General features: G+C 44.7%; 2 protein-coding genes and 1 non-coding gene across 4 annotated transcripts; 2 read left to right on the top strand and 1 right to left on the bottom strand.

Annotated features, from left to right (window-relative positions):
* Positions 1-16: 16 nt before the first annotated feature.
* Positions 17-11,370, top strand: LOC135371010 (protein neuralized-like). 2 transcript variants are annotated; one of them, XM_064604980.1, is made up of 10 exons: positions 17-170; positions 1,724-1,967; positions 2,869-2,979; positions 3,701-3,870; positions 4,895-5,117; positions 5,978-6,095; positions 8,173-8,350; positions 8,944-9,063; positions 10,370-10,465; positions 10,537-11,370. In XM_064604980.1, exons 1-10 carry the CDS (start codon positions 146-148, stop codon positions 10,710-10,712), a joined length of 1,461 nt encoding a protein of 486 aa, XP_064461050.1. In that variant the 5' UTR covers positions 17-145; the 3' UTR covers positions 10,713-11,370. The 2 variants fall into 2 exon arrangements, with proteins under 2 accessions (XP_064461050.1, XP_064461051.1); XM_064604981.1 differs by having other exon boundaries at positions 1,745-1,967.
* On the top strand, positions 7,835-7,907 carry Trnaa-ggc (transfer RNA alanine (anticodon GGC)). The gene has a single exon. It is a non-coding gene; the product is annotated as a tRNA-Ala (tRNA).
* Positions 10,842-26,401, bottom strand: LOC135371007 (uncharacterized). Its single transcript, XM_064604978.1, has 20 exons — positions 26,320-26,401; positions 25,242-25,357; positions 22,919-23,025; positions 22,412-22,459; positions 22,168-22,344; positions 20,768-20,839; positions 19,275-19,474; positions 18,440-18,589; positions 18,286-18,375; positions 18,038-18,168; positions 17,273-17,501; positions 16,278-16,388; positions 14,248-14,319; positions 14,062-14,180; positions 13,671-13,729; positions 13,555-13,606; positions 12,415-12,670; positions 12,170-12,277; positions 11,060-11,115; positions 10,842-11,007 (listed from the first exon to the last, which is right to left on the bottom strand). The coding sequence occupies exons 1-20, from the start codon at positions 26,338-26,340 to the stop codon at positions 10,899-10,901; spliced, it is 2,283 nt and encodes a 760-aa protein (XP_064461048.1). The 5' UTR covers positions 26,341-26,401; the 3' UTR covers positions 10,842-10,898.

Raw genomic sequence — 26,401 nt, forward strand, 5'->3', positions numbered from 1 at the left:
GTGACTCATCGGCTCCTGCTCCTTGTAGCAGTAGACTAGGTTGTGGAGAACGGGGATGCAAGCTCTTGCGTGCTGTTTTTCCAGCTGCACTGAACGACTGATTAAATGACATTTGACTAGATTATTAGACGAACCTCACTACAAAATGGGCAACACTAATGCCACATCGGGTAAGTGTTTGTCCACGAATCTGCTTCCTGTTTTACGTGAGTGCATCGAAGCGAAAACACAGTATTGTACTAGGGTTACCCCGAGTTGTGTGTACGTGGAGATAGTACTCGTATTTTTCCGGAAATTTGTGCACATTATGAGGCCTTCATTGCACCCGTTAAATGTCGTACGATTGTTCACAATTTCACGCGAAGACAATAACGGGAAGCTCTAGTAATGTGACATGTTCAAGGTCCGCTATCAGATCGAAGGTGTCGTTTTGGAAGGTGGTTTGCAAGATCCGACGTCCCACTGACGGCACTCGTACAGAGTGCGTGGTTTCTAGATTGTCGCACACGACGTTAATCTTGGATTCAACAACGTACGTACTTCATAACAAGGCTTAACCACTTGCTCAATGTTATCATGATTGCACATCGTTGTGTAATTGCTTATCACCGCTAGCTGCAAGCGGAGCTTGCTGCATCAGTCATCAACACGACGTTCTACTCGTCACCGGTTACTACTTTTGCGTGCCTGTCAACACAATGACAATCTACCCAAGCGTCGTTATTTTTATTAGGCTATGAAAACTTCTTTGATACCTTCTTTGTTGTTTTGTAGGAAGTTGCTTTTGAATCCAATGCATCACTATCCTGTAGGCCCTTTTAGACTCCGACGATCAACCACACAATTAACAGTGCTGTAGGCAAGCGCGAAGCATAAGATGATGCATAATGTAAAGCCATTTTTTTCATTGTCATAAGATGATGACATTCACTCAGAAGATGCTGAATGCCTATCCCGTGTAACAGAAGTTGAGACTAGTGCCATTGTGATGTTGCTCAGCATCCCTTCATAGGTCCCCAATTCTCTGGGGGAACGGCAAAACTGGTTTCGGTGGCAAAGGGACAGGGCACTGACCCCCCACTGACCAGCAAGCCAGAACGCGTTGCCCCTGTAACGTCATCGGTGACGTGGCATCATACTTCTCCTCCTCGTTATACCCGGAGTTGCGATTTAAGGGTGAACACGCTGAGCCATGTTTATGTGAGTTTTTTCCTGGGAAACAATTTGCACGCATTAAAACCTTTTGCGCTATTCGGTAAAATAACACAGACACTTTCATCAGAAGTCTTAATCTGAAATTTTTTTGGGTGGCCCTCAGTACTCCCATAAAGGAGCAATGAGGTGACGTGTAACATGGCTGAAAACCCCATGCAAAAACCACGCAAACCACCTTGCAAAATATTTTCGCTCTGAGGTGTATTATAACTGTGCAATCAAATTTACAAAAAAAAAGCTAGAGAAAACGGCTGACACGATCCTCGCAGGGCCTATGCCTGTTTTCTTTGTTCTTTTATTTTCTCGTTCTTTGTTCTTGCTTCTTTCGTACCTGTTCTTTGCACGTGCTCTGTACGTCACCTGCACTCGTCGTTCTTTCGCAGGAGCTCATTTTATTTGTTGCAGAACACGCTGCAGCGAAAAAGCGAAACAATTTTGGGGGTCACCTCAGTGTTCCTTTAATAATAATAACGTGTGTCGTTTTCTTTGTGCAAACACTGAATTTCAGGTTCCGTTTCTGTCCACGCAGCTTCGTCCCAAAGCCGTATAAACAATTCCTTTAGCAGCACTCAGCCCGTCGTGTTCCACAATGTTCATGGGGATAATATCCGCCTGGAACAAAATTCGTCTGTTGCGCGTCGTGTCGAGAGCTTCTGCAAGGCAATCGTCTTCAGCTCTCGACCGATCCAGGTCAATGAGAAGGTCATGATAAAGCTTACGGAAATTTCAAGCAGCTGGAGTGGAGCTCTGAGGTTTGTGTGCTTCTTTCTAACGTGCTCCAAATATCAGTGTTTTGGAGCCGATTGAGCATTGGTTTTGAATGTTTTTTGTTTACCTATAACGGCGTAATACAAACCATTTTGTGATGCTGCAGAGGGGAGTTTGTGCGATAATCACTTACCTGTGCTTCCTTTGTATTCCCAAAAGTTAAATGATTTTTGAAGCTCTTACGACGGCTGGTTTCTCAGTGTTGTTTCGAAAGAGATGCATTACAAACTGGACTATTGCTCAAACTTTTTATTATTATTATCACTTATTTTCTCAAAAATGCGCTGGAAAAAGTTGATCCTTGTCCCATGCGCCAGTTACTGGCAGGAAATACAATGGATGGCAGGCGCTGCCGTTTTGTTTTTGTTTAACCTGCATTTGCCTAGTGTGCTGATTGCTTGCTCTGTCCATTTTGGCACATTTTGGATCAAATGTATTATCAAGATAGTGTTGCCTTTCTTAAGCATAAAAAAGCGCTTCCTATTTGTATGATTCGTAAATTGAAGGGTTGACATAGTATACTCTGGTTTATACGGTAATCCATCATCAAATTGGGCCAAGTGTGCTGGAGAGCATGAAGCTAGGTAGCATTTGTTTATAGAAACATTGTGTTCCTCCTAAAATTCTAGCACCATCTTGGTGCATGTAATGTGTTACGTGAGAAGATGCATACAACGTAATTTTGTCGATTGACAAATGTGCAGGTCGTGCCAGGTTTCTCAGACAGCCTCTGCAGTTATAAATTTGGTTTTGAAACAGCAACATATGTGCTTGGCTTTGAGAAAATGCAATAAACCTGGCAACACTGTTAATGATTTCAGTATTTGTCTTTGTGAGGTATCACTAAAGGTGAACGAGAGTTTTTATGTGCATGTTTAATTCCAGGCTTGGTTTTACTTCTCATGACCCTGTGAGCCTCCAGAACAACATGCCGAAGTATGCCTGCCCTGATCTTACAAATAGACCGGGAAATTGGGCTAAGGCACTCGGCGAAAGGTAGGACATTTCTGACCATCTTTTTGTTCTGTTTTCCGCAGTCTCTATGTTGTTACAGTTGCTGACAATTGATTTACCCCCAAAGTTGAACATTATAGAGGGAGTTTTTAGTGCATAAAAATCAAAATATTTGTGATCCTTGCACACAATGCTAGGAAATAGGAAGGTAATTGTGGATAATCAAAGTGCTTTACAGAAGCAAGAAAAAAATTAAAAAGTACCCATACTAAAATAAAAATATACCTATGATCCATACACACAAACTTGGGAAATGCAAGAAAGGCATAATTAGAATGTTTTATAGAACAAATGCCGCAAACTGTTGAGGGAAGACGATGTCAACTTTGTGACATACAGTGAACGAACAAACCGGCGAATATAGCAGTTACAGATGGAAGAACAAAAACTTTATGAATGTAGTCCAGTCTCATGGAAGTATAATGCGGAGCGAAGGGAAATTAGCCAAGAATTATGATAGTATGTCTTCCGACAATGGAACTGCTGGTAATTTTTCGTTGAGTTTTGTAACGTCAGTAGGACTCGGTGCCTCTTCGTTAGTGCCACACTGGAAATTCGGTGTTGATTGCATAGAATGAAGTGTGCTGCTCGATTCTGTGTTTGTAGCTATGTTACAGTTAACCTCCGCAATTGATAATTAACTCAAAAAGTTGCTAAATACTTATGTTTTATTTATACTGTGCCTTTACCCTTCATCTTACAGGTATGCTGTAGAAGGGGCAATTCTGCACTATTTCGTTAACAGTTCTGGTGAGGCCTTCTTTGGTATTGACGGTGAAGAAAAGGGGATGCTTTTGAGTGGTGTCGACACATCTGTGCCATTGTGGGCATTGATTGATATATATGGCAACACCACCACCATAGAGATGGTTGGTGAGTATATTTTCCCTGATCAGGATTTTGTTAAAGGGACTATGAAATACTTTTTTTCCCCATGGCTTTTGTTTGTTCCTGAACACATGACCAGAGTTTTACGTTCAGCAAGCAAACGCTTTGCTCATGAAATACTCCTGGTGACACGCCATAGTGAGTGGCAGCAGGAGGTCCATGTGGAGAAACATTGACTGTGTCACATGGTTAAGAAACATCGCACTTTAATCAGGAAAAAATTTGATGTGTACGAGTGGAACTGTTTTCAGCGAGATATTACAGGGAGAATTCATGGTCCCTTTCAGATCTGAGAGTCATATGCTAGGCAACACATGCGCATTAAGTGTTTTACAGTAAAAATATAACCATTTGAGCTGTACTTCATAAGACTTAAGGTACATAGTACTGAAGTCACAGGTTGTACCGAAGGCCATGAGTAGAGCCCCCAAATTTCCGCGAAATTTCGTGGAATTAACCGTTTCACGCAGAACATAACGTTTCCTGCAGAATCATCCGGTTTTTGCGGAATATTCAGTATATTATAGAATTACGGGCATTCCTTTGCTTGGTGTCACACCATTCTGAAAGTTGGCTTCACCTCACACTTCCTGGAGTGTCAGTTTACATCAAATTAGGTTAGTCTTGGTTAGTTTGTCATTGTAGGTCAACGAGCTTTCAAAGCTTTCGCACTGATAAATGCGCTGTCGTGTGCCACCAGAAGTTTGTCAGTTCCATAGACAGCGATTTGCACGTGCAAATCCCACTTTGGTTTACCTGCACACACCCTGTGTATGTACCTCTTACGATAAATTGAGATTCACTTGTACTCAGTGCATTTGTGTGATCCTGGGAGAATGCGGAGACTTCATTTTTTGACTGCTTTCTGTCGCCCGCGGATTTGTAAATCCCACTTCGCGGAAAATTTAATTTTCCACTGCAGAAAGCTAGGGGCTTTAGTCATGAGATGTGACCTTTTACTTCACCTCGGTTATCTCCCACCACCCGAAAATGTATTTTGTAATTGCAGACCAGGTGCGCCTGCTAAATAACCATCAGGATCAGGTGCGCAGTGTGGAGAGAATGTTGCCAGATCTCAGTCTGAGGCTGACCGACATCACGCTGCGACCCGTTGAGGAGACTCCCTTGGCGTCGCCAACTTTTTCGAGAACGACTCACTTCTTCGGAGATTGGATTCCCATGGACTTTCACCGTGTGATGGGACCAAATGCCAAATTCCAAGAAATGTCCAGGTATAAACTTTGTTATCCTGTTGTTTTCACACGCTTTTATTGTATTATCTCCATTATTGTGAACATCTATGTTCCTGTAAGCAACCTATATTTATTTGAGGGACATGCAAATACTGATATTTCAAGTTAAGAATAAAGAGATAAATGGTATCCAAATATAAAATAACAAACCTCTATGCAGTTTTAGTAAATGAATGATTTTTTGCGGAACATTTCAGTTCAAGAGACATTCCTTTATAGCTAGGATGGGAATATTTTATATTTTGCATATTTTTAGTAAAAATTTGTGGTACTTTCTTAATTTTTATCTGGCATGGGAATTTTTAGGCCTATTTCAGTGAATATGCACCAATGGCGCAGCCTAAAAAATATTTCGGGAGTAGTTCTATGAGGAATTTACATAGAGGAGAAGGATTCCTCCTGTATTTCCCTCTCCCAAATACACTGCCAAAGGTAAGATTTCTGGGTGGGGGATTGAACCGCCGTCCCCCGGCTACGCCACTAATATGCATTAACACAAAAGTTACCATTCTTTATGTGCAGCGTCTTCATTCAATGCAAGATCATGTGGTCTCCATCCTGCATTTTTCCGAGCACTGGGCACCCAAAGATGCCACCAATTTTTTTGTGATCTAATCCTCAATTGACGAAATCCTAACCTACTTAGGTCTGTCGATGCAGTGTAGTCTTTTTCTCTTTGTCGCGAAGAACTCCTTTGAATCTGTGGAAGGTCTTTTGCCGCCATCTGAGCCAGTGCCTTGTGCAGTTACCACTGTGAAAACCTTTTCTTTCTTTCACTCATTCTTTCTCAGAGTAAAAACATTTTTACCGTTCCCCATCCACCTCCTGTAACATTCCAGGTGCATTGCTGCAAGGACAACACTGAACGCAGGGAGGGCCTTAGTGTTTTCTGCACGTCGGTTGGAGACCAATGAGAAGTGCTTGGTAGAAATAACGGCCACCAACGATGCACATTCGGTGAGTGTTTTCAAGTGTTACTTGGGACAGATGTTACATGGTGATGAAAGTAACACAAGCTGTGCCTTTTCTGCCAGTGCATAACAAGAAATATGTTGAGTAGGTGACCTTCAATGTAGACCGCAGTTCCGCCACATCGACATGCCTCTTTATTGCCTAAACGTTTTACTCAAGTGTCTCTGCAGAATCCACTTTACATGTTCTTACAGTGGTGGGTCTACAATAGGTCTCGAAAGCAGTTCCAGTTCCTTTCCTTTTCCCTAAGGCAGTCGCTGTGCTGAACTTTTGACTCCTATTAGACAATTTGTTGCTGTACACTCGCATTGTACGCTTTAGTGACAGCAAAATTATATTTGCTTCCAGCTTCAGTCAATGAATGTCAAACTCAAGCTTCCCTAAGCTTGTACAAACTTTTGTTTTCGTTGGTGAACTTGAACTGGACCGAAGCTCTTGATTCGGACCCCCAAATATAATGGATCGGATGTCCGATTACAATGAAGCAGAGGCAGGGATGTGCTTTATATAAGAGAAACACAAGGCGACCGCAAATAGTGACGGGAGATCACTAATACTACTCTGGAAAATGTTTTTTGAATATGTAGGAACACATCAAGGCATTTATTTATATTGTAATCTTTTCTGGTAACCACACATCAAGTATATTACCAATAACATCACACACACTTTGTAGTTAGAGAGTGAAGTTTTCGGGAAACATTTTTGTTCCAAATTCGGGGGCTAAAAATCAGGGAAATAAACATGTGCTCTAAATTAATGTGAATTCAGGTGAGAAAACTTCCAGTATGCTAAATTTCAGGAGAAATTGGGCCCTATTACTCTTACGAGCTGTACCGGTTTGGGTGAAACGGTGATGTAAATGTGGTTGCTGCCAAACAAGCTAGTGTGCATTGCTACGGACGTTTCAGTGAGGGCAATTTGCTGGGTAAAAATCTGGTTTCACCCTAAAGAGGCCACCTTCAATTCGGGGAAGAATCGGGTTAAACCCTAAAACTTCAGGCTCTATTTACGATACATTTGCCACAAGTTTAGCCTTGTCCCACTAAGCCTAAAACTTACTCTTGGGCTTCTGAAACTTGAATATGCTGCTTCTCTGTTGGATCCGGGACAGGGACCACTCCTTCCTCAAGTGGGGGGCATTCAGAACCACACAGCATGTTTCATTCTTGTTAAATACGCCTTCACAGCTGTACCACTGGAAGATACTTTCAGTCATCTCTACCCAAAACCTTCTCAAGGTGGAACCATCTTCCCAGCTCTATTTCATCCATTACTGACTCTTTATTATTCAAGAAAGCTCTGTGTGCTCACTATGGCCCCCCAGCTTTCCGATTCAGCAAAATTTGGCTGAATTGGCCATGCCTCGTGGAACCTGCTGTTCCCCCTGGAACCGTAATTTTTTGCGGAATAGTCTATATATTACAGAATTATGTGAGGATTTCAATCGATCTGCGACATTTTCGCTGGCTAAACCCAATCAGTCGTGGCTAATGCTGCTCTGCATGGCTGAACGTGCCGCGGAGAAAGAACATTTAACGACGGGAAGGCCCGGAAAGAAATGTCAATGTTGAGTCTGATTCTCTTTGCGATCTGAAAAGTTACGAAAAGCTGGAAAAGTGTGTGAGAGGAGTCGGTAAGTGATCCTGGGAGAATGCTGCAACGTTTTTTTGCTTGCTTTTTTTTGCCCGTCGCTGCTTTTTTGCAAGTCGCTGAGAAGGCGTGCTAGCTTAGCTCAATTGGTAGAGCCCTGGACCGGCAATCCAGAAGATGTGGGTTCGACTCCTACAGCTGGCTAACCTTCTCAGTGACTCATCTTCCGTCGAGGTCTTTAGTGACCAGTATCACATGGTGGCATGATTGGTTTGTGCTTCTAGTGTCGTATTCACTTTTATTTTCGGTATGTGTGTCTTTATATTTTGGACTTGCTATTATTGCCCGTCATATCTCTAATGCTATGAGCCCTGAGGGTATCATAGGTTCAAAAAAATAAAATAGTCTTCAGTGGGAGTTCCTAGTGTGACAATCGATGGCGGCTTCAAACTGTAACATTTAAATGCAGGGTTCGTTGACCTTTGGGCTCACTACATGTGATCCAGCGACACTCCAGCAGTGGGCATCCAGTTTTCCCGAGGATCCAGAGTGCCTAATGGATCGTCCTGAATATTGGGTCGTCAAGAAGAACGTTGTGGCTTCTCCCAACATGGGAGACGAAATTTCTTTCGTTATAAACGACGAAGGTAAACACAGTGGAGCGATTCTCCAATAACTACGTGCAGTCAAGTGTCATTGCGACAATGTCGCTTATAAACCACAAGTCATCGCAAAATCCCATTCCCATCATTCACATTTATTATAATTTGAATATAATTTATACAAATGTATTTATAAAAATGAGTGAGAGCTGCCCTTGCCAGTGGCATAAGCTTACAGTGCTACAGCATGTAAACAAAATTGTGTCTTCTGCTTCTCTGTGTACCGCAATGAAGGTACCTTGGACTAGAGATTATTTTATTGACCGTAGTCCACACCACACTCTTAAAAATGAACCTCCCCGCATAGCACGCTCCTAGCCAACCATCATCTCGAATAATATCGTCATCTGCCCCGATTTGTTGAAAACGGGAAGCGTACGCCCTTTTTGTGACACTCGTACTGTTCACAATTGTCACAAAATGGTGTATGCTTCCCATTTTGAACAAATCAGGGCAGACAACGATATCATTCGAGATGCTGGTTGGCTAGGAGCTTGCTATGCGGGGAGGTTCATTTTCTAAGAGTGTATGGTTGCCCCATTTTACATTCCTCTTCTCTGTTCTTGTTCCTGCTTCAGGTATGGTACTCTGCTCTGTGAACAATAAGCACTACGACACCATAATGTACGTAGATGCAACACAGAAGTTCTACATGTTCTTTGATATTGCTGGCTGTGTGACGGAGTTGAAGCTTCTGGGTAAGTTATCACCATTTTGTCCCTCATTAGTATGAAAGATCTGTGCCAACATGTGCACACTAAACGATTACAAAAGCCATTGTTTGTAAACTTGTGAAGCGTCGTTTGTGCACACAGTGTTCATCTGTTTCGTTGCATTGCATTGCCTCTGAAATGAAGAGTTGCTGACAATATTTATGGAGCCTGCGACATTTTTGATTTTTTGTTGTTTTATCATGTTATATTACTAGAGCCTGAAGTTTTAGGGTTTAACCTGATTCTTTCCTGAATTTGCAACCCAAATTGAAGGTTGCCACTTTAGGGTGAAACCCGATTTTTACCCTGCAAATTGCCCTTACTGGGACGTCTGTAGGAATGCACTAACTTACTTGTTTTGCAGCAACCACAGTTACATCACCGTTTGTACCAAACCACTACAGCTAGTTTGAGTAACTGAGCCCGATTTGTCCCCGAATTTAGCATACTGGAAGTTTTTTCACCTGAATTTGCGTGAATTTAGAGCACATGTTTATTTACCCGATTTTTACCCCCCGAATTTCGAAAAGTATTTCCCGAAAACTTCGGGCTCTAGTTATTACCTACGTTGTTTTTGTTTATTCCCTATATTCGAAGCTACCTGTACCCTATGCTATCCACCTTCATCTACCAATTTGGACCATGCTACTTGCACCAGAGCACCCAACCAAAACGTTTTTCGGTTTGTTTCGGGATCGGGTTAGACCATAAAGGTTCGGTTCCGGTTCAGCTCTGGAGTTCACATATATCAGTTCGATGAACTGGTTCAGAGGCTGTAAACCGGATCAGAACCGGTTGGAGGTTCTAATGTGCTACAAAGTTATAGGTAGCCACTAAAAATGATACAAGATCTCTTAGTTATGTTTTTTTTTGCATTTATTTCTGTTTTTCGACCAACAGGACCTGAGCAACGTGCCGCCAATCTAGGCAGGCAGACCGCTCGAATCCCCACATCACCAACCCGAACCGAACTGGTATCCCGAACTGGTAACCGAAGTTGTTAGATCAGTTTGGTTCCGGTTCAGCTCCAAGATGGCGCGCTAGTAATTATGGTTCAGGTCTGGTTCAGTTCCAGCTACAAATAACGGTTAATTCCTGGTTCCAGTTCCGGTTCGGTTCGACTCTCTGACTTGCACGTACATTGTGGCATTGTTTAGGCAGAATACACAAAATATATCAAAAGACCCTGAAGTGGCAGAGCAGCTGAGTAATTGAACTGCCTCCTCCACATAGAATGCACAGTGCAAAGATAAGGTGGAGCAGCCATCAACGTTATTTTTCATGTCCCCAGGCACTTCAAAGGAAGGGCCAGTGAAAACCAGCGTACAAGAGGAGCTACCGACAGCAGAGTGTGGACCTACACAACCAGACAGTGCTCAACAACAGGGTAAGGCTGCTGAATTCACGTGAGAGTAGTCGATTTTTGCATTGAAAAATAACTAGGCTCCGATATTTCAGAAGAGGACACCGATTGCAAAATCTGCTTTGAAAATCCTATCGAGAGTGCTTTCTGCAACTGTGGCCATTCGATGACATGCCACGACTGCGGCATGAAGTTGTTCAAGAGCAGGGATCCTCAGTGTCCCATGTGCCGCCAGCCCATTGTAAATGTCATCAAAATCTTTAGAGCCTAGACGAGCCTGCACGTACTCAGGGCTGAAGACTTTCCACGGTTTGTTACTTCGTTGCACCATGTACCTGTGATTCCACAATTGCATTAAAAAATTGTGTAATGCTATAGTATTTTCCGAGTGCAGCACATGTCAAATACATATTTTATTGTTTTATTATTTCACAATTTTAATAAAATGCTCGTGCATTTAAATGTACGAGTGTCTCGTTGTTGGAAAGAAGTTGCAGTCCCGACTGAGCTTGCACCTGAAAGCAGCGTTGAACATCGGCCCGCAGTTCGCAAGAACTATGTTGACTCTGGAACGAAACGTAGCATTTTTTTACTCCTGTTGTGATTGACACAACTCACAATTTTTCTGTTTCTTGAGTGGATACCAGCGCTTTGTCGTCCCTTGAGCACAGCGACTGTGACAGAAAGATGAGTTGCCATGTGAGAATTCAGTTACATTATTCTGTTGCATACAAACATTATTTTCTGTTTTGTGCTAAGTGTTTCACAATAGTGGTCCTGCAGTATTTGCATCTTGCATTTCATAAAGTATATGCAATAGAAACTCGAAGGGATGTGTATTTCCATATGTTGTTTGTCTGGGGGATTATATTCATTGATGTAATTACATATTTTTTCCCCTTTTCGGAAAATAAATTTGCGGACAACGGCCCCAACTTTTTATCAGCTACTCCAATTGTATGTCCGACTGCCGCAGTTGTTTAGGCAGAATTCGTTCAATTGAAGCATGCATAATCCCCCTCCCCACGTGATCTTAAAACCCTCTTGCTACTCCGTGTACCCATCCGCCGAGAACCCGAACGCGCCACTCGCGAACGCGGGAAAGGCAAAGGTAGGTAAACAGTTGAGCCTGGAACGCTTACGCCCATGCGTTTTGTGTAGTCACCTAGTACTGAGCGTTATGATGTTGACTATATGTTTACGACGACGACAACCTACGTCAGGAAACGTCTGAGACATATGGTACAGTACCAAAGGATGACCGTATTGACGACAACGACCCCCCCACAGTCACTCTGCCGGAGTCGCGGTATGTTTTATATGTGCAGTGATCACATGTTCTGACCGGGCCTGTAGCGAATGTTGTGCTACTTTATAACACTAGCAACACAGTTTACTAGTACCGTTGCAGAGTCACCTCTGCTTTTGGACATGCTGCATGCTTGCACCTTGCACTGTTGAGGGTAGACGCGTCTGGGTATTACAGCGTTGTTCTTATCGTGTGGCTAGATTTGGCATTTGCGTTAGGATATTTTGTATCATGTTAGTCATGCATCATGATACGTATCATATTTGTCCAGAGCACGACTTACAACTACACTAAATAGTGGATGAGAAAGTGGTACAAAATCGTGGCTTCGCATCTAGTCTGCCGCTCACGTGATACATAGCAGCAGCATTTTGTTGCACTAAACTACACTAGTGTCCTCAACCAGTTTTCGTACGTACCTTCCCTAATGAGTAGAAGAACATCTCATTTTCAGTTAGTCCAGGTATGGGCTGTATCCGAAATTCGGATTGAGGGTACACCTGCTGGAATATCTTCTTCCTAAAGAACTAGGAGTGGAGAACACCGTGAATTCTTCTGCGGCACCGAGACTATATGGGTTGAGACAATGCAAAATGTCTGTACGACCGTACCCAGTTTATAATTTTCTAGATAAATCTTATATTTATTTGATGTCTCTGCTTACCCTGTACAACGGTGTTATTGAAGAAAGCGAGCGAAAAGCCTCGTCCAGTTTGAAGTCCGTGCGCCGCCCGCTTTCGTAGAGACTTCCATAAAGGCTATAGTTGAGGCATAACCGCACTTGCTCAATCTTCCTGGCCGCATAGAAGTCTTGAGCGTCGTCGAGGTCCCCCGACCAAGACCACATTTCTGCGTCGTCCAGTAGAATGCCAACGAGGCCATGCATGATGCGGTAGCCCATTCTGACTTTGTCCAATTCACTGTAAGGGATGATTGCTATTGAGCTGATATGATGGGGCTGTTCTCGGAGCATAGTTTTCCGTCACTTCAGAGCAAGCCGTTTGCAACATTCCCCAGATTATTGCGAAAAAGGCCATCGTTCTCCTGCAACTCAAGTGCGGGCGCTCGTCGTCATGATATTTCGTAGCAGACGACAGAGCCAGTGGTGTCGTCTGCCATGTTGCGCGGTGCACTACTCGGTATTCCGGCACCGTGCGAATGCTCAACACAGGACCCGACGGAACTTAAGTCTCGTGAGCAGTTCTTGCTTTTTGTTCCACTGGAATATTCCGCGGGGATGTTGCTTGATAAATTGATAGCGTCTGCAGTCGACGCTACGCCTCCGCCTCAAGGCGATGGGTGGAAAGCTGCAGACGAAGTGTAAAGAAAAAAAGAAAAGAAAACGTGTACCATGAGCACACGTCACTTATGCCTGCGGATTGCGTTCTGTAAGTATGTGTACACGAAACCCAAGAAACTTTGCTGTGAAATATGAAAAGCCCGCACAAAGTAAGCTCTCCGTAGAGCTTCATCCCGTGTGCTTTGGCGTCATCGAACATTGGTCCAATGATATTCGCGCCGTAATCAAGGAGGGGGGAGCGGGAGTGGGAATTGAGAAAGCAAGTGGAGAGAGAAGTCATAGCTGGAACACGTGCCGCACATGCGCCGTTGGAGAAAGCACTGCGACTTCCAAGCGCACTGCTATCGTTAGAATACATTCAGCTTGAGGAGAAAACCACTTCGCAGGACCATATCAAGAAATTATCTACCCATTTATTCGATCCTCACTGGATCATACGGTTTTGCAGTATAGGCATACAACATGTTGCAAAGACAACATTTACACTGAAAAATATTTACTTACAAAGCATCGTCGCCCTCCAGAAAGCCATCTCCCATGGCTCCGAGAGACACAACTGCAATGAAACACGGAACGTTCTAACGAAACGCATGACGAAATAATCCTACGCGCTTGCGTACAAAGTGTGTTGAACTCCGGCACGTAGTTACTGTAGAGATCCAGAACGGAGGGGAGGTATCTGCAAAATACGTGAAATAATAACACATTTCATTTGTTTCTTACAGTGGCATTTCGCGTTTTATGTTCACCCGGATTTGCATTTAGTTATCACGCGCAGCCAATCTGTTGTACAATGTTGTAATGAGGGTTATTACCATTTTAATCACCGGATTTAGAAGTTAGCCTTGAAGAAGAATATATGACGCAATATCACGTTAGGGGATCTTGCCAAGTTAGCTGCGTCTACACTTTCGCACACATGTTAGGCGGCACTATAGCATTTTTGTATTTTTATTTTTTTGGGCCCCAAATGAATAAACCGCTTTCGAAGTGTTGCTATACATAACTCACCCGAGTTTTAAGTAGTGGCCGCTCCCGCTTCGCAAGGAACTCCAATGCGTGTTCCACAGCCGACTGTTCAGTTCAACTGCTGAAGTGACGGCTCCTTCGGACAACACCTGACTTATATTCTGTGAAGGGAATGGGCGTTTGGTTTATGTGCTTGTGGACACTCTTTAGATCGGCGAAACATCCTACCCCGCCTACGACGTCTTCAAAGGCCTTCGTGTCTTCCTCCAGAAGGAACGTGTGCACCCGAAGCTGCCGCAGCTACGAATTAACCAAATAATATTTGTCACGACATCCTGTGTGAACCATGTTTCACAAAAAAGTTATTTTTATTTGAAACACCGGGTTTAATTCTTCAGAACATTCGTATACGCAATTCGCACGCAACAAACACAGCCGACGTGCACGAGACTAAATAGTTTAGTTTTTTGAAGAGACACATTGCTATGTTACTTCTCCTGTGTGCACTGCTACAGTGCAGTGAAAGCACGCTTTAGAGGAGACCGTCACGGATGGACGGACACACGCTTTGTCTAATTTCACTTTGTTTGGGAACTACATTCGGCGTTAAAAATGAACTTTTACTGTTCCAGAAATAACACCCATGCAGGACTACATTAGTGGAAGCGCGCCCGTTGCTTGACACAACCACAGCGAGCAGCTCGTGCCCGAGCCCGCCTATAGGGAAGGTAAGCTTCTGCGTTCCCAACGTACGATTTTCCACATTGAACCACGCCGGTAATAGTTGGTTGACGCACAGATATTAAGTATAGAGTCCTGCGTGATCTGCGGATAACGCGCTCTTTCCTGCGGGCCAGGATCCCAATTCGATATATGTTTCGGGTAGCAGGTCGGGTGCGGGTGTCGTTTTTGACACCAGCGCGTGTGGTGCGTAAACTAAATGAGTCGCCCAAGTTGCATACATATTTTTCGGTGTATAACACGTGTGTTTTACACGAAAAAAAGTTTGAAAAATATGCCGTGCGTGTTATCTATGAGTGCGTGCTTACACATCTATACATTTCCGCATAGGACCGCCAGTGACCTTGTATATAACACGCAGGATGATGACTGGTCCGAATCCCGTTGAAATCAGCGGGTGCGTGTTATACATGATGCGTGTTATACACCGAAAATTGCGGTGATAATAACGCAGTCAACGGGTGCAACGCACACTCCCATAACCCATCAGGAGTACTCCTTGTGAGCCTTGGGGGGTACTCACAGCTAACGCTTATGTCCCTTCTCGTCGGAGTTGCTGGGACGGGTGCGGCTGGGGTTTTGAGAGAGAGAAAAGCAGAATTCGAGGTAACGCGTTACCGTAACGAAGTTTCTTTTTTTTTGGTAACTTGTATCTTAACTCGCTACTTTTGCGCCGTGGTAACTTTCAGAGGAACTCGTTTCTCTTTCAGGTAACTTTGCCAAAGTAACTTAAGCTAAGTTCCAAGTTACTTTTAATTCGCTTTTCACTCACGTCCACATATTTTCTTGCTTTCTCTCCGGTTCTTTCATGGCATTTTATGCCATAAAACGTGATATTCAATCAATGACAGTATTCTATTCAGGAAATAAGAACCGCTGCCATTGAAATGAAGCTGAACCATTGTGCGCCCAGGGAGTAAGATGCAATGCGTTCGAATTGTTGGACATAAACGAAAACGATCTAAGCGTGTTGCACTCCTCCGCGGGCAACTCAAGGTCTAACTCAACTGCTCACGCACACTGTACATGTGTAGTGCTCTTTTGTGTCCGAAGTAACTTGGAAGTAGTTCGTTCTTTTCTTTTTAAGTAACTCCGTAACTGCGAGTTACATTTCAGGCTGAAGAACTTCGTTAATAAGTTAGTTACATTTGCTACACGGAAACTCGTAACGAGTTATTTTTGACGGTAACTTCTCGATCTATGGAGAAAAGTGCTGGTTGCGGGCGGGTGCGAGCTTCATTTTGTAGTGGAACGCGGGTTGTATGTCGGATGCGGGTCAAAGAATTGTGACCCGCGCGTTAATATGGTGCACAATCGCAAACCGACAGTGTTATTCCAAATACAGTCAATAGGTTCATTGAGAAAAATAGCATGTTTCGTTTGCAGCACATATAGCAGTCACTGTATGTGACGCGCGCTATATTCTCTAGTATTGGTAATTTTCTGTAACTCTCGTATATCTATAAAAGCGCGCAAAAAAATGGAACATATCCCCTTCAAATGCCACGATAACGTACCTTGTGGAATATTTTCACCCTGGTTCGTTCGCTAGAGTAGCTTGACACGGCATACACACTGTCCAGAGCATTGCTCAGATCGCGGACGTTCTGCAGCGTGTAGTTAGAGAGCTGAAAAGCATCAGAATATATTGTAGGAAAAAGAAAGAAAACAAGGCCAAACGCATGTATCAGCACCTTCTGTTGCACAAGATGCGGCTGCCTAGACGTACACAGTGGACGAGCCAGCCGTGCTTCTCACAGTGACATCATCAATGACATTAACCGTGTAATCACACTTGCGACATTCCCCAGAATACTCCAGTAGAAGATGCGCAAACCGTCATAGCTCGCGAGCTCTCAACGCATTATCTTTTCGGACTCTTCTAACCACGGGCAATATCCTGCGGCTCAGCCACAGGATACGCTGTGTACCACCCCCGATATTCTTTCGCCGTGCAAATTCTTAGTATCAATACGCGTAACATGAAAAACGGTTAGGAGCAACTAAGATTTATTTGAACAAGAACTTTCGTGCAAGAGACTGCACTTCTTCAGGTTACACAACTAAGTGCGACACAAGTATATATACCAGGAGAACAGATACAATAAAACAGGTTTCCAGAACTAAGTAAACAGAAAACAACCAGACAGTAATACAATGCATCACGTGAGAATTCGTGAGATTCGGAGAATTGGGGTTCAAAAGATTTGGTGTTCAAAAAGATTGGGGTTCAAAAGAAGTGCAGTCTCTTGCACGAAAGTTCTTGTTCAAATAAATCTTAGTTGCTCCTAACCGTTTTTCATGTTACGTGTGTGATTCCGTCTTCGCGGGCTCCTTGACAGTTTTTCTCCTTTTTTTCCCCTTTTCGACGTATCAATACGCGTCGAAACTTCCGCTCCGCGAGTGGCTTTTTGCTTTTTTTTTTTCACTGGAATATCCCTCGGAGATGTCGCACGCGTAAGAAACGGTAATGGTGTTGATGATTCATAATTTAATGGCGGTAATACTCAACTCTTTGAATGTCCTTGTGTCCAAGGCGAGCCATCACTCTTTCAGCAAACAGCAAATGAGCGCCGAGAGGGACTGCAGTCTCGGCCATACGTGCGCACAACATACTGTTACCCGGCAGCGTGCTCCAAGGGTACCGTAGTAGTCCCAGAAAGTAGTGCGCATCAGCGTCATGTAAGTACGGGGCGTAGTGCAGGAGCAGGTGGAGGCACACGTAATTGGCGTAGGAAGACCTAACAGTGCAGAAATGTAGTGCTTTCGTTAAAGGGGCACCAAAGTGCAAAAAATTCTCGTCCCGGAATGAAATATGCCGTTACTTTGACACCAACACAAAAGGAACGGGTGTCAAGATACCGTGTGTTCACACGAGTGACATCCTCACGGAATATTCCGGTGGAAGGAACTGCAACCGCCGCATCTCATGCGGCGCCGTAGTATCCGCAGTGATGCACATAACAGACGACACGATGGGTTCCGTTGCAGACGACACAGGATCGGTCCTGTCGTCTGGTACGGAATCCATCTTGTGACTGTGCCGCAGAATATTCCCCACTGTTGGGAGAGGACGAAAAGGTATGACGTTCAGTGCTCACGTGACAACAAAAAGCTACGGCGTTTTGCGTATTTTCAGCTGGAGTGTGTTGAGAATGTCTGTCGTGTGAATGCACGGATAATAGCATATTTTGTTCCGCGAGTGTTTGCACTTGAGTGCCCCCTTTAGGCTCGACATCGATATTACCTCAGACACAGGCAACAAGGTTGTACTCACAGAAAAAGTGCATGGTCCTGGGCGAGGAACTTGGACAGTTCTGTGACGTAAGCGACGTTTTTAATTAACACAATGGTCTTGCTGTTGATGGCCTCGTCGAATATGGTGTGAAGGTATTCTTCGAAGGACCACTGCGCGTAGATGTACGACATGCTTTCTTTTTTTTTTTTTTTGTCAAGTGGTCTCCTTTGCCTCTATGGCCCTTGTCCTACAATGTGTGACAGAAACATAGGAACACTTCTGCTTACCTCAAGCTCGGGACTGTTAAATCTTCGCGACAACTCTTCCACGGTCATCTGCTCGTAGATGACGTCGTCGTCTTGCGACATGTTCAGCAACTGTCAGTTGTACCTCATAAGAGGTTGAGTAACTGTATGTAAGAACCAATGCCGTTATGCATACCGTGCGCCTGTTCCGTTCGATCCTCCAGACGGCTTCCGCGTCCGCGGCGTCTTTGAACCGACGGTTCATCCTGTTCATGAGTGCAAACGTCCGTGCTCCTACGTCCGGAGGGATTCGGTGGGGAACACCCATTTCGTCACCGACAGTCAGCTGTTCAAACGAGCCAGCGTTAAGACGACATACACCGTGTATTCACTCGAGCGACATCTCCACGGAATATTATAGGGGAAGAAAAAAAAAAAAAAAAAAGCTCGAGGCGGAAGTTCCGCCGCGTCTCATGCTAAGTACAGTCACTATATAAGAGTGACTGTAATGCTGAGCATTCGCACAGCGCCGGAACATCGGGAGTGGTGTACTGCCCACGTAGCAGACGACACAATCGGCCGTGTCGTCTGCTACGGCATACCTTCCGGCCGAGCCGCAGGATATTGCCGACGGTTAGAAGAGCCAACCCCACCTAGACATAGAAGGATCGCTTAATATATCCTTTCACTCCTTCGCACGTGAAATCAAACAAGTCGGGAAATAATAGCCGCAGACGATTTCAAATACTGGCTTTCTGTGGCTACCAGTGGCTACCCAGGCGGCTGATTGCGCCTCGTCTCCATATCTACGGCCGCTGAAGCACGGTTCTGATTGGCGGACCCTTAATTATTACGTCACGTCGTTTTTGTGATCAGGCTTTGTTTCTATAGGTTGTGTTCACGGAAAGACTTGACGTTGAACTCTCGCGCTCACGTGGTAGCAGGAAGCTATGACGCTTTGCGCATCTTCCGCCGGAATATTCTGGGGAATGTCGCTCGTGTAAACACCCGGATGAAGCGTAGTTCCTCACAAGAATCTGTGTACCGGGCCCGGTGCGCCCGCGATCGGCGATCAGTTTCACACGAAAGAAAGGCATGAGTCCCGTATGGCGGGCCATCCGTCCAGCGGCAATGCCCAACGTTGTGGGCGGCTGTGAGCCGGGAAGGATGGGAAACTGCAAGCCCAGTTCGCCTAGCGCCTCAGAAAACTCCCGGTTGGTGGCGCTTCCCCCTGGAATAGTAACTTGACGTCACCATGGTCGTGGACGCACGTGAAATTGAGTGTGTTTCGTTTTCGGTTTGCTTTGGATGTGTTAAAGAACGACTGAGCGCTCTATTCTCATGAAAACAACTTAACGTTGTCAGCAGTCGCGTATTGTAATCACCAGTATATTTTGTTTGTTCATGGTGACCAATTTTTGTTGTGTCTAGTTCATTAATTCGATAAAAGAAATCGCAAGCTTTTAAAATATTGCCACAAAATATTACAATAAGTTATTCGGGGTGTCTCACGAAAAATGAGTTTAAAAAAAGTTAAAAAAAAGAAAAGGTTCATCGCACACCAAAAAGACGGACTGCATAGTGTTACCTGTGGTGTCAGGATTATCAAACGATTTTTTGTAATTAAGTGAAATTAATTATTCCCGCTTGTTCAATTATAAGGATTAGAGCCAAAATGTTAATGAGGACGTTGTAGTTGGGCGATACAACGGCACGAAACACGTTGATTCAACTTTGTACCTCTAACGGACCTGTCTGGTTTGCAAAAGACCGACGCGGGACCTGTCGCAAACGAGCGAGGAGTCAATGTCACGCCAAAATGTCAAAGTGTCGATGAGACCTGTGACTAGTGTTTGTTCGATAACAGGACGCTTTTCACTTAATTAATTACAAAAAATAGTTTCATAATCCACACACCACCGGTAACACTATGCTGTCAGTCTTTTTGATGTGCGACGCACCATTTTTCTGGACATTCTGGCTCTAATCCTTATAATTAAAAACTGAGTAATTAATTTAACTTAACTAACTAATTATAAAACAAAAATAGTGTGAGTATCCTCACACCACTGGTAACACTATGCAATCCGTCTTTTTGGTGTGCGATGAATTATTTTTTAAACTTTGGCTCATTTTTCGTGAAACACCCTGCATAATATTTTTAAAAAGCCACACGAAGCGTACCTTGTTGAAACACCTGAGTCGGGTGTCTCTCAAAGGGCTCCACAACTTCCTAATTGACAGCTCAGCCATTTAAAAAATATTTTAAAAGCTAGCTAGGTTGGTGATAATTAATTGGGCGCAGTGGGAAAATACTGGCGACCACGATACGAGACCGCCAGCAATATTCGGTTTGTTTCGGAGCGCTGCTTTTTAAATTTTGGGTACATGATAGCTGGGACACTCTGGGACGTCTTGCGTTATTCTGGCTATAACGAGTGACACACTTCGAGACGTCGAGCATATTCACTAGTGAAAATTGCATAAACAAACGTAGTATAAACAAAAAAACATGGTCACTTACGGCGTTGCATACACCGAGTGAAGATCTCATACAGGGCTGTTCGGAAGAGGCCGTCGGATTTTTTTGTCCCACCTGCAAGAAAAGGAGCACGTGATTGCATCACCCATAGATCGTGTCATTACGAAGTCCAGGAGAGCTTCGAAAAGACATCGAGGGAATTAATGGCGGGTGGTTTTGCAAGCGACCAGATAAGGATTGTGTCCCGCAAGGACTGGCCAAGAAAATATGGGGCGGAGAAGAATCCTGCCAGCGGGAATGTGGTCCCAGTTCAACTATACGCAACACATAATGTCGTACAAATACATAAACATGGCCCTTAAGTTAGGCGGTCATGCATCTTGCTCGCTTCCGGTTTCGATATGCAACGTATTACAGTCTCCTATGCCTCGGCAAACCCACTTCGTGCTCATTCATGTTCAGTGTGGTAAAAGGAAAGAGCGGAGCATGAGTGGGCTGGGTCACACGTGCTGACCTTTGCTGTCTTCCTGAGGTGTGTATCTGAACAAACCGAAATAACTCGCTTCACTATCATCACAGTCCACTACGATAGCGGAAACATTACATCTGTTGGCTATGAGAGCCGGGGGACACACAATTGCTCGGCTGCTTCTCCTGCATACACAGTGACACGGCAGTGAAAGCACGCTTTACAGGAGACAGTCTCGGGCGGACAGACAGACACACTATGTGCCTTCAGTGTATTCGTAGAATGCAGTATTCTGCATTATGGACATGGCTTGAGAAACAGAGATGTGTATGGCGAACGTATTTTACTGGGGAAACATGCGCTTCAGTATAGAAGCTGTGTCACGGACCAAAAAGGAAAGGGAGTACCCTATCCGTTCAAAATCAGACATGCGCTGAAATAAGGCGAAATCTAGCGCTCGATGGCATGTCGTCTCGTTGAGCGTTCTTCGCGACTCCAAGAGCGGCCTCTACCTGTTGGTGTGCACTTGTGACGCGTTCGTTGCGACAGTGTGGTAACGAGCGGCCACCTAGCGGATCTCGCTGGAAGCGAGACAGTACAGCATGCTCAAATGAGATTGCCACATTACAATTACAGGATCAGGGGACCAAAAAGGGGAGTACTTGCAATCTCGGAGGCTAAAAGTTGTAATTAGTCCTCAATTTAGCCAAGAGCCGCAAGATATTCCATAGCAGACGACAGGACCGTCGTCTGCTACGGCAGGACCGTTTGTGTCGTCTGCCATGTGCAGCATGCCGCTCCTGATATTCTGGAACCGTATGCCCAATATAAGACGGCGGAAATTCTGAGCAGTTTTTTTTTCTTATTATTTTTCTTCCACTAGAATATTCCTTAGGGATGTCACTCGCGTGAATACACGGTTAGAGTACACGGAGCAGACTTCACCGACGTGACGAATTGATACGTTACGTACGATTCAGGCTGTCGGCGAGGCCTTGCAGAATCGTGTATCGGACGTGGTCGTCGTACGAGTAGCCCTTGCTCAGATATAGATTGCCCGCTTCACTCCAGTGACGGCAAGCGTGGTTGTAAAAGTTGTCGCACGGCGAAGTCGTCCGGTTGTCTTGTCTGAGGCGAGACACTTCGAATGCTGGCGGGAGATTGTGTATGCGGGCAGTTCAGGCTGTGCAGCGTCTCGGACATAATGCTATACTTACCGAATTTCTTACATGCCGGTGAGGAGCAATAGAAAGCGCTGGAACCACCTGAAACATGTTCGATAGGAGATGTTAACGCATATTCATGGGAGGAAATGGGTTAGGATAAAAATTCAATTTTCGCGGTTCTTTCCCTTTGCATGCACGTGTAAGTCAACAGTAAACTAGTAGAGTCACACGACGCTTATCGAGTCCAGACTTATAGTACTGCTCGAATATATCAACCGTATATGGTGGGAAGAAAGCTCGAAACACACGGTTATGTTATTTATACTGTTATGTTATTTATAATTATTTATACTTTTCCTCGCAAATATTTGGTATATTTTGTATCATATGAGCGTGACGTGTGTCCCTGCGAGGTGAATTGGCGATAAGTTCAGTTCACGAGACGACTTTGCCCCACGACTCCTTAATTTATCAAACTCCTACATTATTTTGTTACGTCCCAGTATAGCATAATAGGTACGCTAAGAAAATTATGTAGGTACGCGATAGGCAACGTACCTCGTGAATCACCGAGGAATGTGAACATGAGTAGGCCCCCAACGATTACCACGGCTGCCGGTATCAAAAGAAGAGGGAGCCACATCGGCCTGCAGTCAGTTGAACCGCTGGAACAAACACAACATGTATCGAATTGTGACGCAGTTATAACGAACGTTCGCTATAAAAGGAGGGATAGCCTACTCCTATTGTTGCATCGAGATACATGGGCCGAGACACTCAGCCATCGCCGAGAAAATTACCCCGGGGGAATCGCCACAAGGGGGGATTAGCGACACCGGAGAAATAAGAGAAGGGGAGCCAGTTGCAATCCCGGACGCCATAGGGGATCATTTGGAACCAGTTCGATACTGCCATCACATCAATTTGGCATCAACGAATCACAAGTTACTCTACAGATACTTTACAAGCGCCCCCACCCCCTCTTTTTTTTTGCTCTATAGTTTCCTTTTCCGTATATATCCGCCGTTACTCTATAGCACTTCGGTCTTCCGTTAATTACTTATTACTAGAGGTGAGTGCGGCTAAGCAAACTTGGACCCGCACCCGCACAGTACCCGCGCGTGTGTGACCCGCACCCGCAAGAATTTAATCTGGGAGACCCGCCATCCCACCCGCAGGTCTGTCTGTATAACCCCATACCTGCATTGGGACCCGCAGGGGGAAGTGTTCCTCGTCCACTTTACCGCTGTTTCTTTTTTTAAAACAATGGAAATTCTGAGTGTTGGCTACGTGTCTCGGACGGCTTCAATCATATGCCAATAAAACTGCAATTCGACAGAGAGCCATATATGTCCGCATTAATAATCGAACGCGCCCGCCAGCACTTGCCTGCTGCAGTCTGGCACGTGGATTTATACGGCCAATGACATAGGGCACTGCTGAGCTCGCGTGCGACAGAGAGGGATCACTTAGTTGGCCAGGGAGTGCGGGTAATGCGGGTATACCCGCATTACCCGCGGTCGCATTGTCAACTCATTTTACCCGCAACCCGCAGCGATCGCGAATTCCTACCCGCAAACCGTGACGATGTGCGGGTAACTGCGGGTACCCGCGGGTATACCCGCACCCGCGCTCAGCTCCACTTATTACACAATGAATATCCTGTTCTATCAGGTTCTTTGTTCGTTACTAACCCCCCCACTTCTCTCATCTAAAAAAAAAAAAAGCCGTCAAGGACATTCGAGGGGCAGCGTTCGGTTCCTTTCCTTTTTTTCTTCTGTCATCACATAACTTCTTCCCGCAACACATTCTGAGAAAAATAAAATTAATTCAAGTTAATTAATAATTAATTAATTTGGGGGCTTAATTCATCGCCACAACCATTAGTCCCGAACGGGACGAAATCCGCGAAAGTTCATGGAAGGTTAGGGAGTATTTGCAGTGATGGGAAACAGAGTTCAGTTTCAGGGAACTAAAATTGGGGAGCAACTACAACTTAGGGAGCTAGTAGGTACAGCTACTCCTCAATTTAGTCTTGTTTGTTTTCCTTAGAGTGTATGCCTAGTAAAAGAACAATCCCTCGCTCAAAATGAGGGCACGCTCTCGACCTGAGGTGTTGCCCTCTGTCAACACTCTAAGAAGAAAAAAAAAAAAAACAGAGTAAATTTAGTCCTTTTGGGGACTAAATGCGTTGCCACAAAAATTAGTCCCTTTCGAGAGTAAATGCACGGGAGTAAATGAATGTCACAGAGTGGAGACTTCATTTCACGCTCTGTGCTAACAGTCCCAGGTACATAATTCGTGTGCATGAATGAAAATACTTTTAATTCAACCGTCAACCGTGATATGTCGAGTGGTATAAAATCTTGCGACATGCATAGGGCACAAGTTCGCAAGAAAGAAACTATTTTTTCCTCTGTGTAGGTGGAAAATTGCTAAGTTAGCGTAATTATGTATATCCTTATTCCATAAAATTCACGAAGAGCACATATTTATGTGGTCTGTTGCATTCAGGAGACCATTTGGGACGTTCAGTGACTATTTGCAGTTCTGAGGAGTAAATTTCGGGGTTAGGGGACTATAATAGGGAATAATTACGCTCTAGGGTACTAGAAGCTGCAATTACTTCCTATTTCACTCTTTTTTTTCTTCCTTAGAGTGATAATAGGGCACCTCCCCTCCGCCAATCTCACATACTTCCTCGACACTTTGATGAGAATATCCGTATCATTGACGTATAATTAATGTAGCCACAAACAGTGGCTTTTTGTCATTGATCCTTATCACTTCGTGGTAAATAAAATTCTAACAATAATAACGCGTACGACACTCATTCGGCTAGCACAGACACAGCCTGTTCGAAGCTCCAACATATACATACATGAGTGTATTCCACGTGGTACTAGGAGCCTTTGTACTTCCCTTGGAAGAGTGGTCGGTGCCCCGATAGAGTGCGCCTCTCCCGACGGACTCCCGTGACGTTGTAGCATGATCGACCTATAAATGACACAGATGTATAAGTGTACTCAATGGCATACGGTTGTATCGGCCACGGCGTGAAGTGTGGGGCGGCAGCCTTTAAAGCCGAGCCGAACCGATCCCCGCCTGCTACGATCGGCAGTTGCTCAGTGCAGGTCGAACGGTGTGCTGTATGTTTGTGCAGGAGAACCCCGCATCGAAAACAACCACGGCGGTGTTGCGGTCTTATTATGTTTAACGCACGTACTTTTCAGGGAGGAGCCTTCAACCGGGTGTTTTCCCTCTGGCTCCTCCATGTCTATGGTCTCCAGTTGTGATATATTTTGTGTAGAATGAAATAAAATAAATGAAATGAAATGAAGAGGACCACATCGAATGAATATACCGCCAGATCATCAACATACATTCACTTGAATGCAGTGTTAAGAATATACATAGTACACGTATATGCTGGGCGCATATGAAAAAAACTCGACCGGTTATTTTTCGATAGGAACAGGTACACAGTGTCGGAGAACGCGTTCGCTCCTCAATTTCCCTCTTTCTCCCGTTGCCTCGGTAGGCAAACCACCATGTCGTTCCTTCCACGAGTACCCCCTTATTGCTGCATTGTTATTGGACAGGCACTTTGTCACGTGGTTTCTCAAAATGTTACCCTCTCCCCTTTCGCTTAGACAGTAATATTGCGAGCGCCTCGCTCGTTCCTGTTTGCATCCGTCTGCCCTTTTTTTGCACGAAATATGAATGACATCTCGCCTCCGTTAAGCCTTCCTCCACACACACACACAAAAAAGGCTTTCCCGCTGCGCGCGGGAGTCACGCAGGAAAGCCTTACAGACAAAAATCGACGGTGCTCTTGGGAGTTTGCGCGATTATACAAAAGGATAACGCGCGGATGACTCGATCGATGCGTGTTAGGGCTCAAGGTAATTGGGGTTGTTATCGCAGCGTCGTGGACGCGGCTAATGGTCATAGCTTACTGTGCTCGTTGCTGATGCCATTGCTCCCGCACGCTTAAAGTGTTCGTAGCACGCGCGAAGGCTTCGTTTGTTTCGTCAGTGA

The sequence above is a fragment of the Ornithodoros turicata genome, chromosome 10 (assembly GCF_037126465.1).
Source record: "Ornithodoros turicata isolate Travis chromosome 10, ASM3712646v1, whole genome shotgun sequence".
NCBI lineage: Eukaryota > Metazoa > Arthropoda > Arachnida > Ixodida > Argasidae > Ornithodoros > Ornithodoros turicata.

Coding starts and splice junctions, on each gene's coding strand:
- LOC135371010 (XM_064604980.1), top strand. CDS start 146: ATGGGCAACACTAATGCCACATCGG. Junction 3,871..4,894: donor CACCACCATAGAGATGGTTG/GTGAGTATATTT, acceptor TTGTAATTGCAG/ACCAGGTGCGCCTGCTAAAT. Junction 5,118..5,977: donor AAATTCCAAGAAATGTCCAG/GTATAAACTTTG, acceptor GTAACATTCCAG/GTGCATTGCTGCAAGGACAA.
- LOC135371007 (XM_064604978.1), bottom strand. CDS start 26,340: ATGGCATCAGCAACGAGCACA. Junction 23,026..25,241: donor ACCACGTGGAATACACTCAT/GTATGTATATGT, acceptor TGTTTGTTCCAG/CGGTTCAACTGACTGCAGGC. Junction 18,169..18,285: donor TTAACAGTCCCGAGCTTGAG/GTAAGCAGAAGT, acceptor ATCTACGCGCAG/TGGTCCTTCGAAGAATACCT.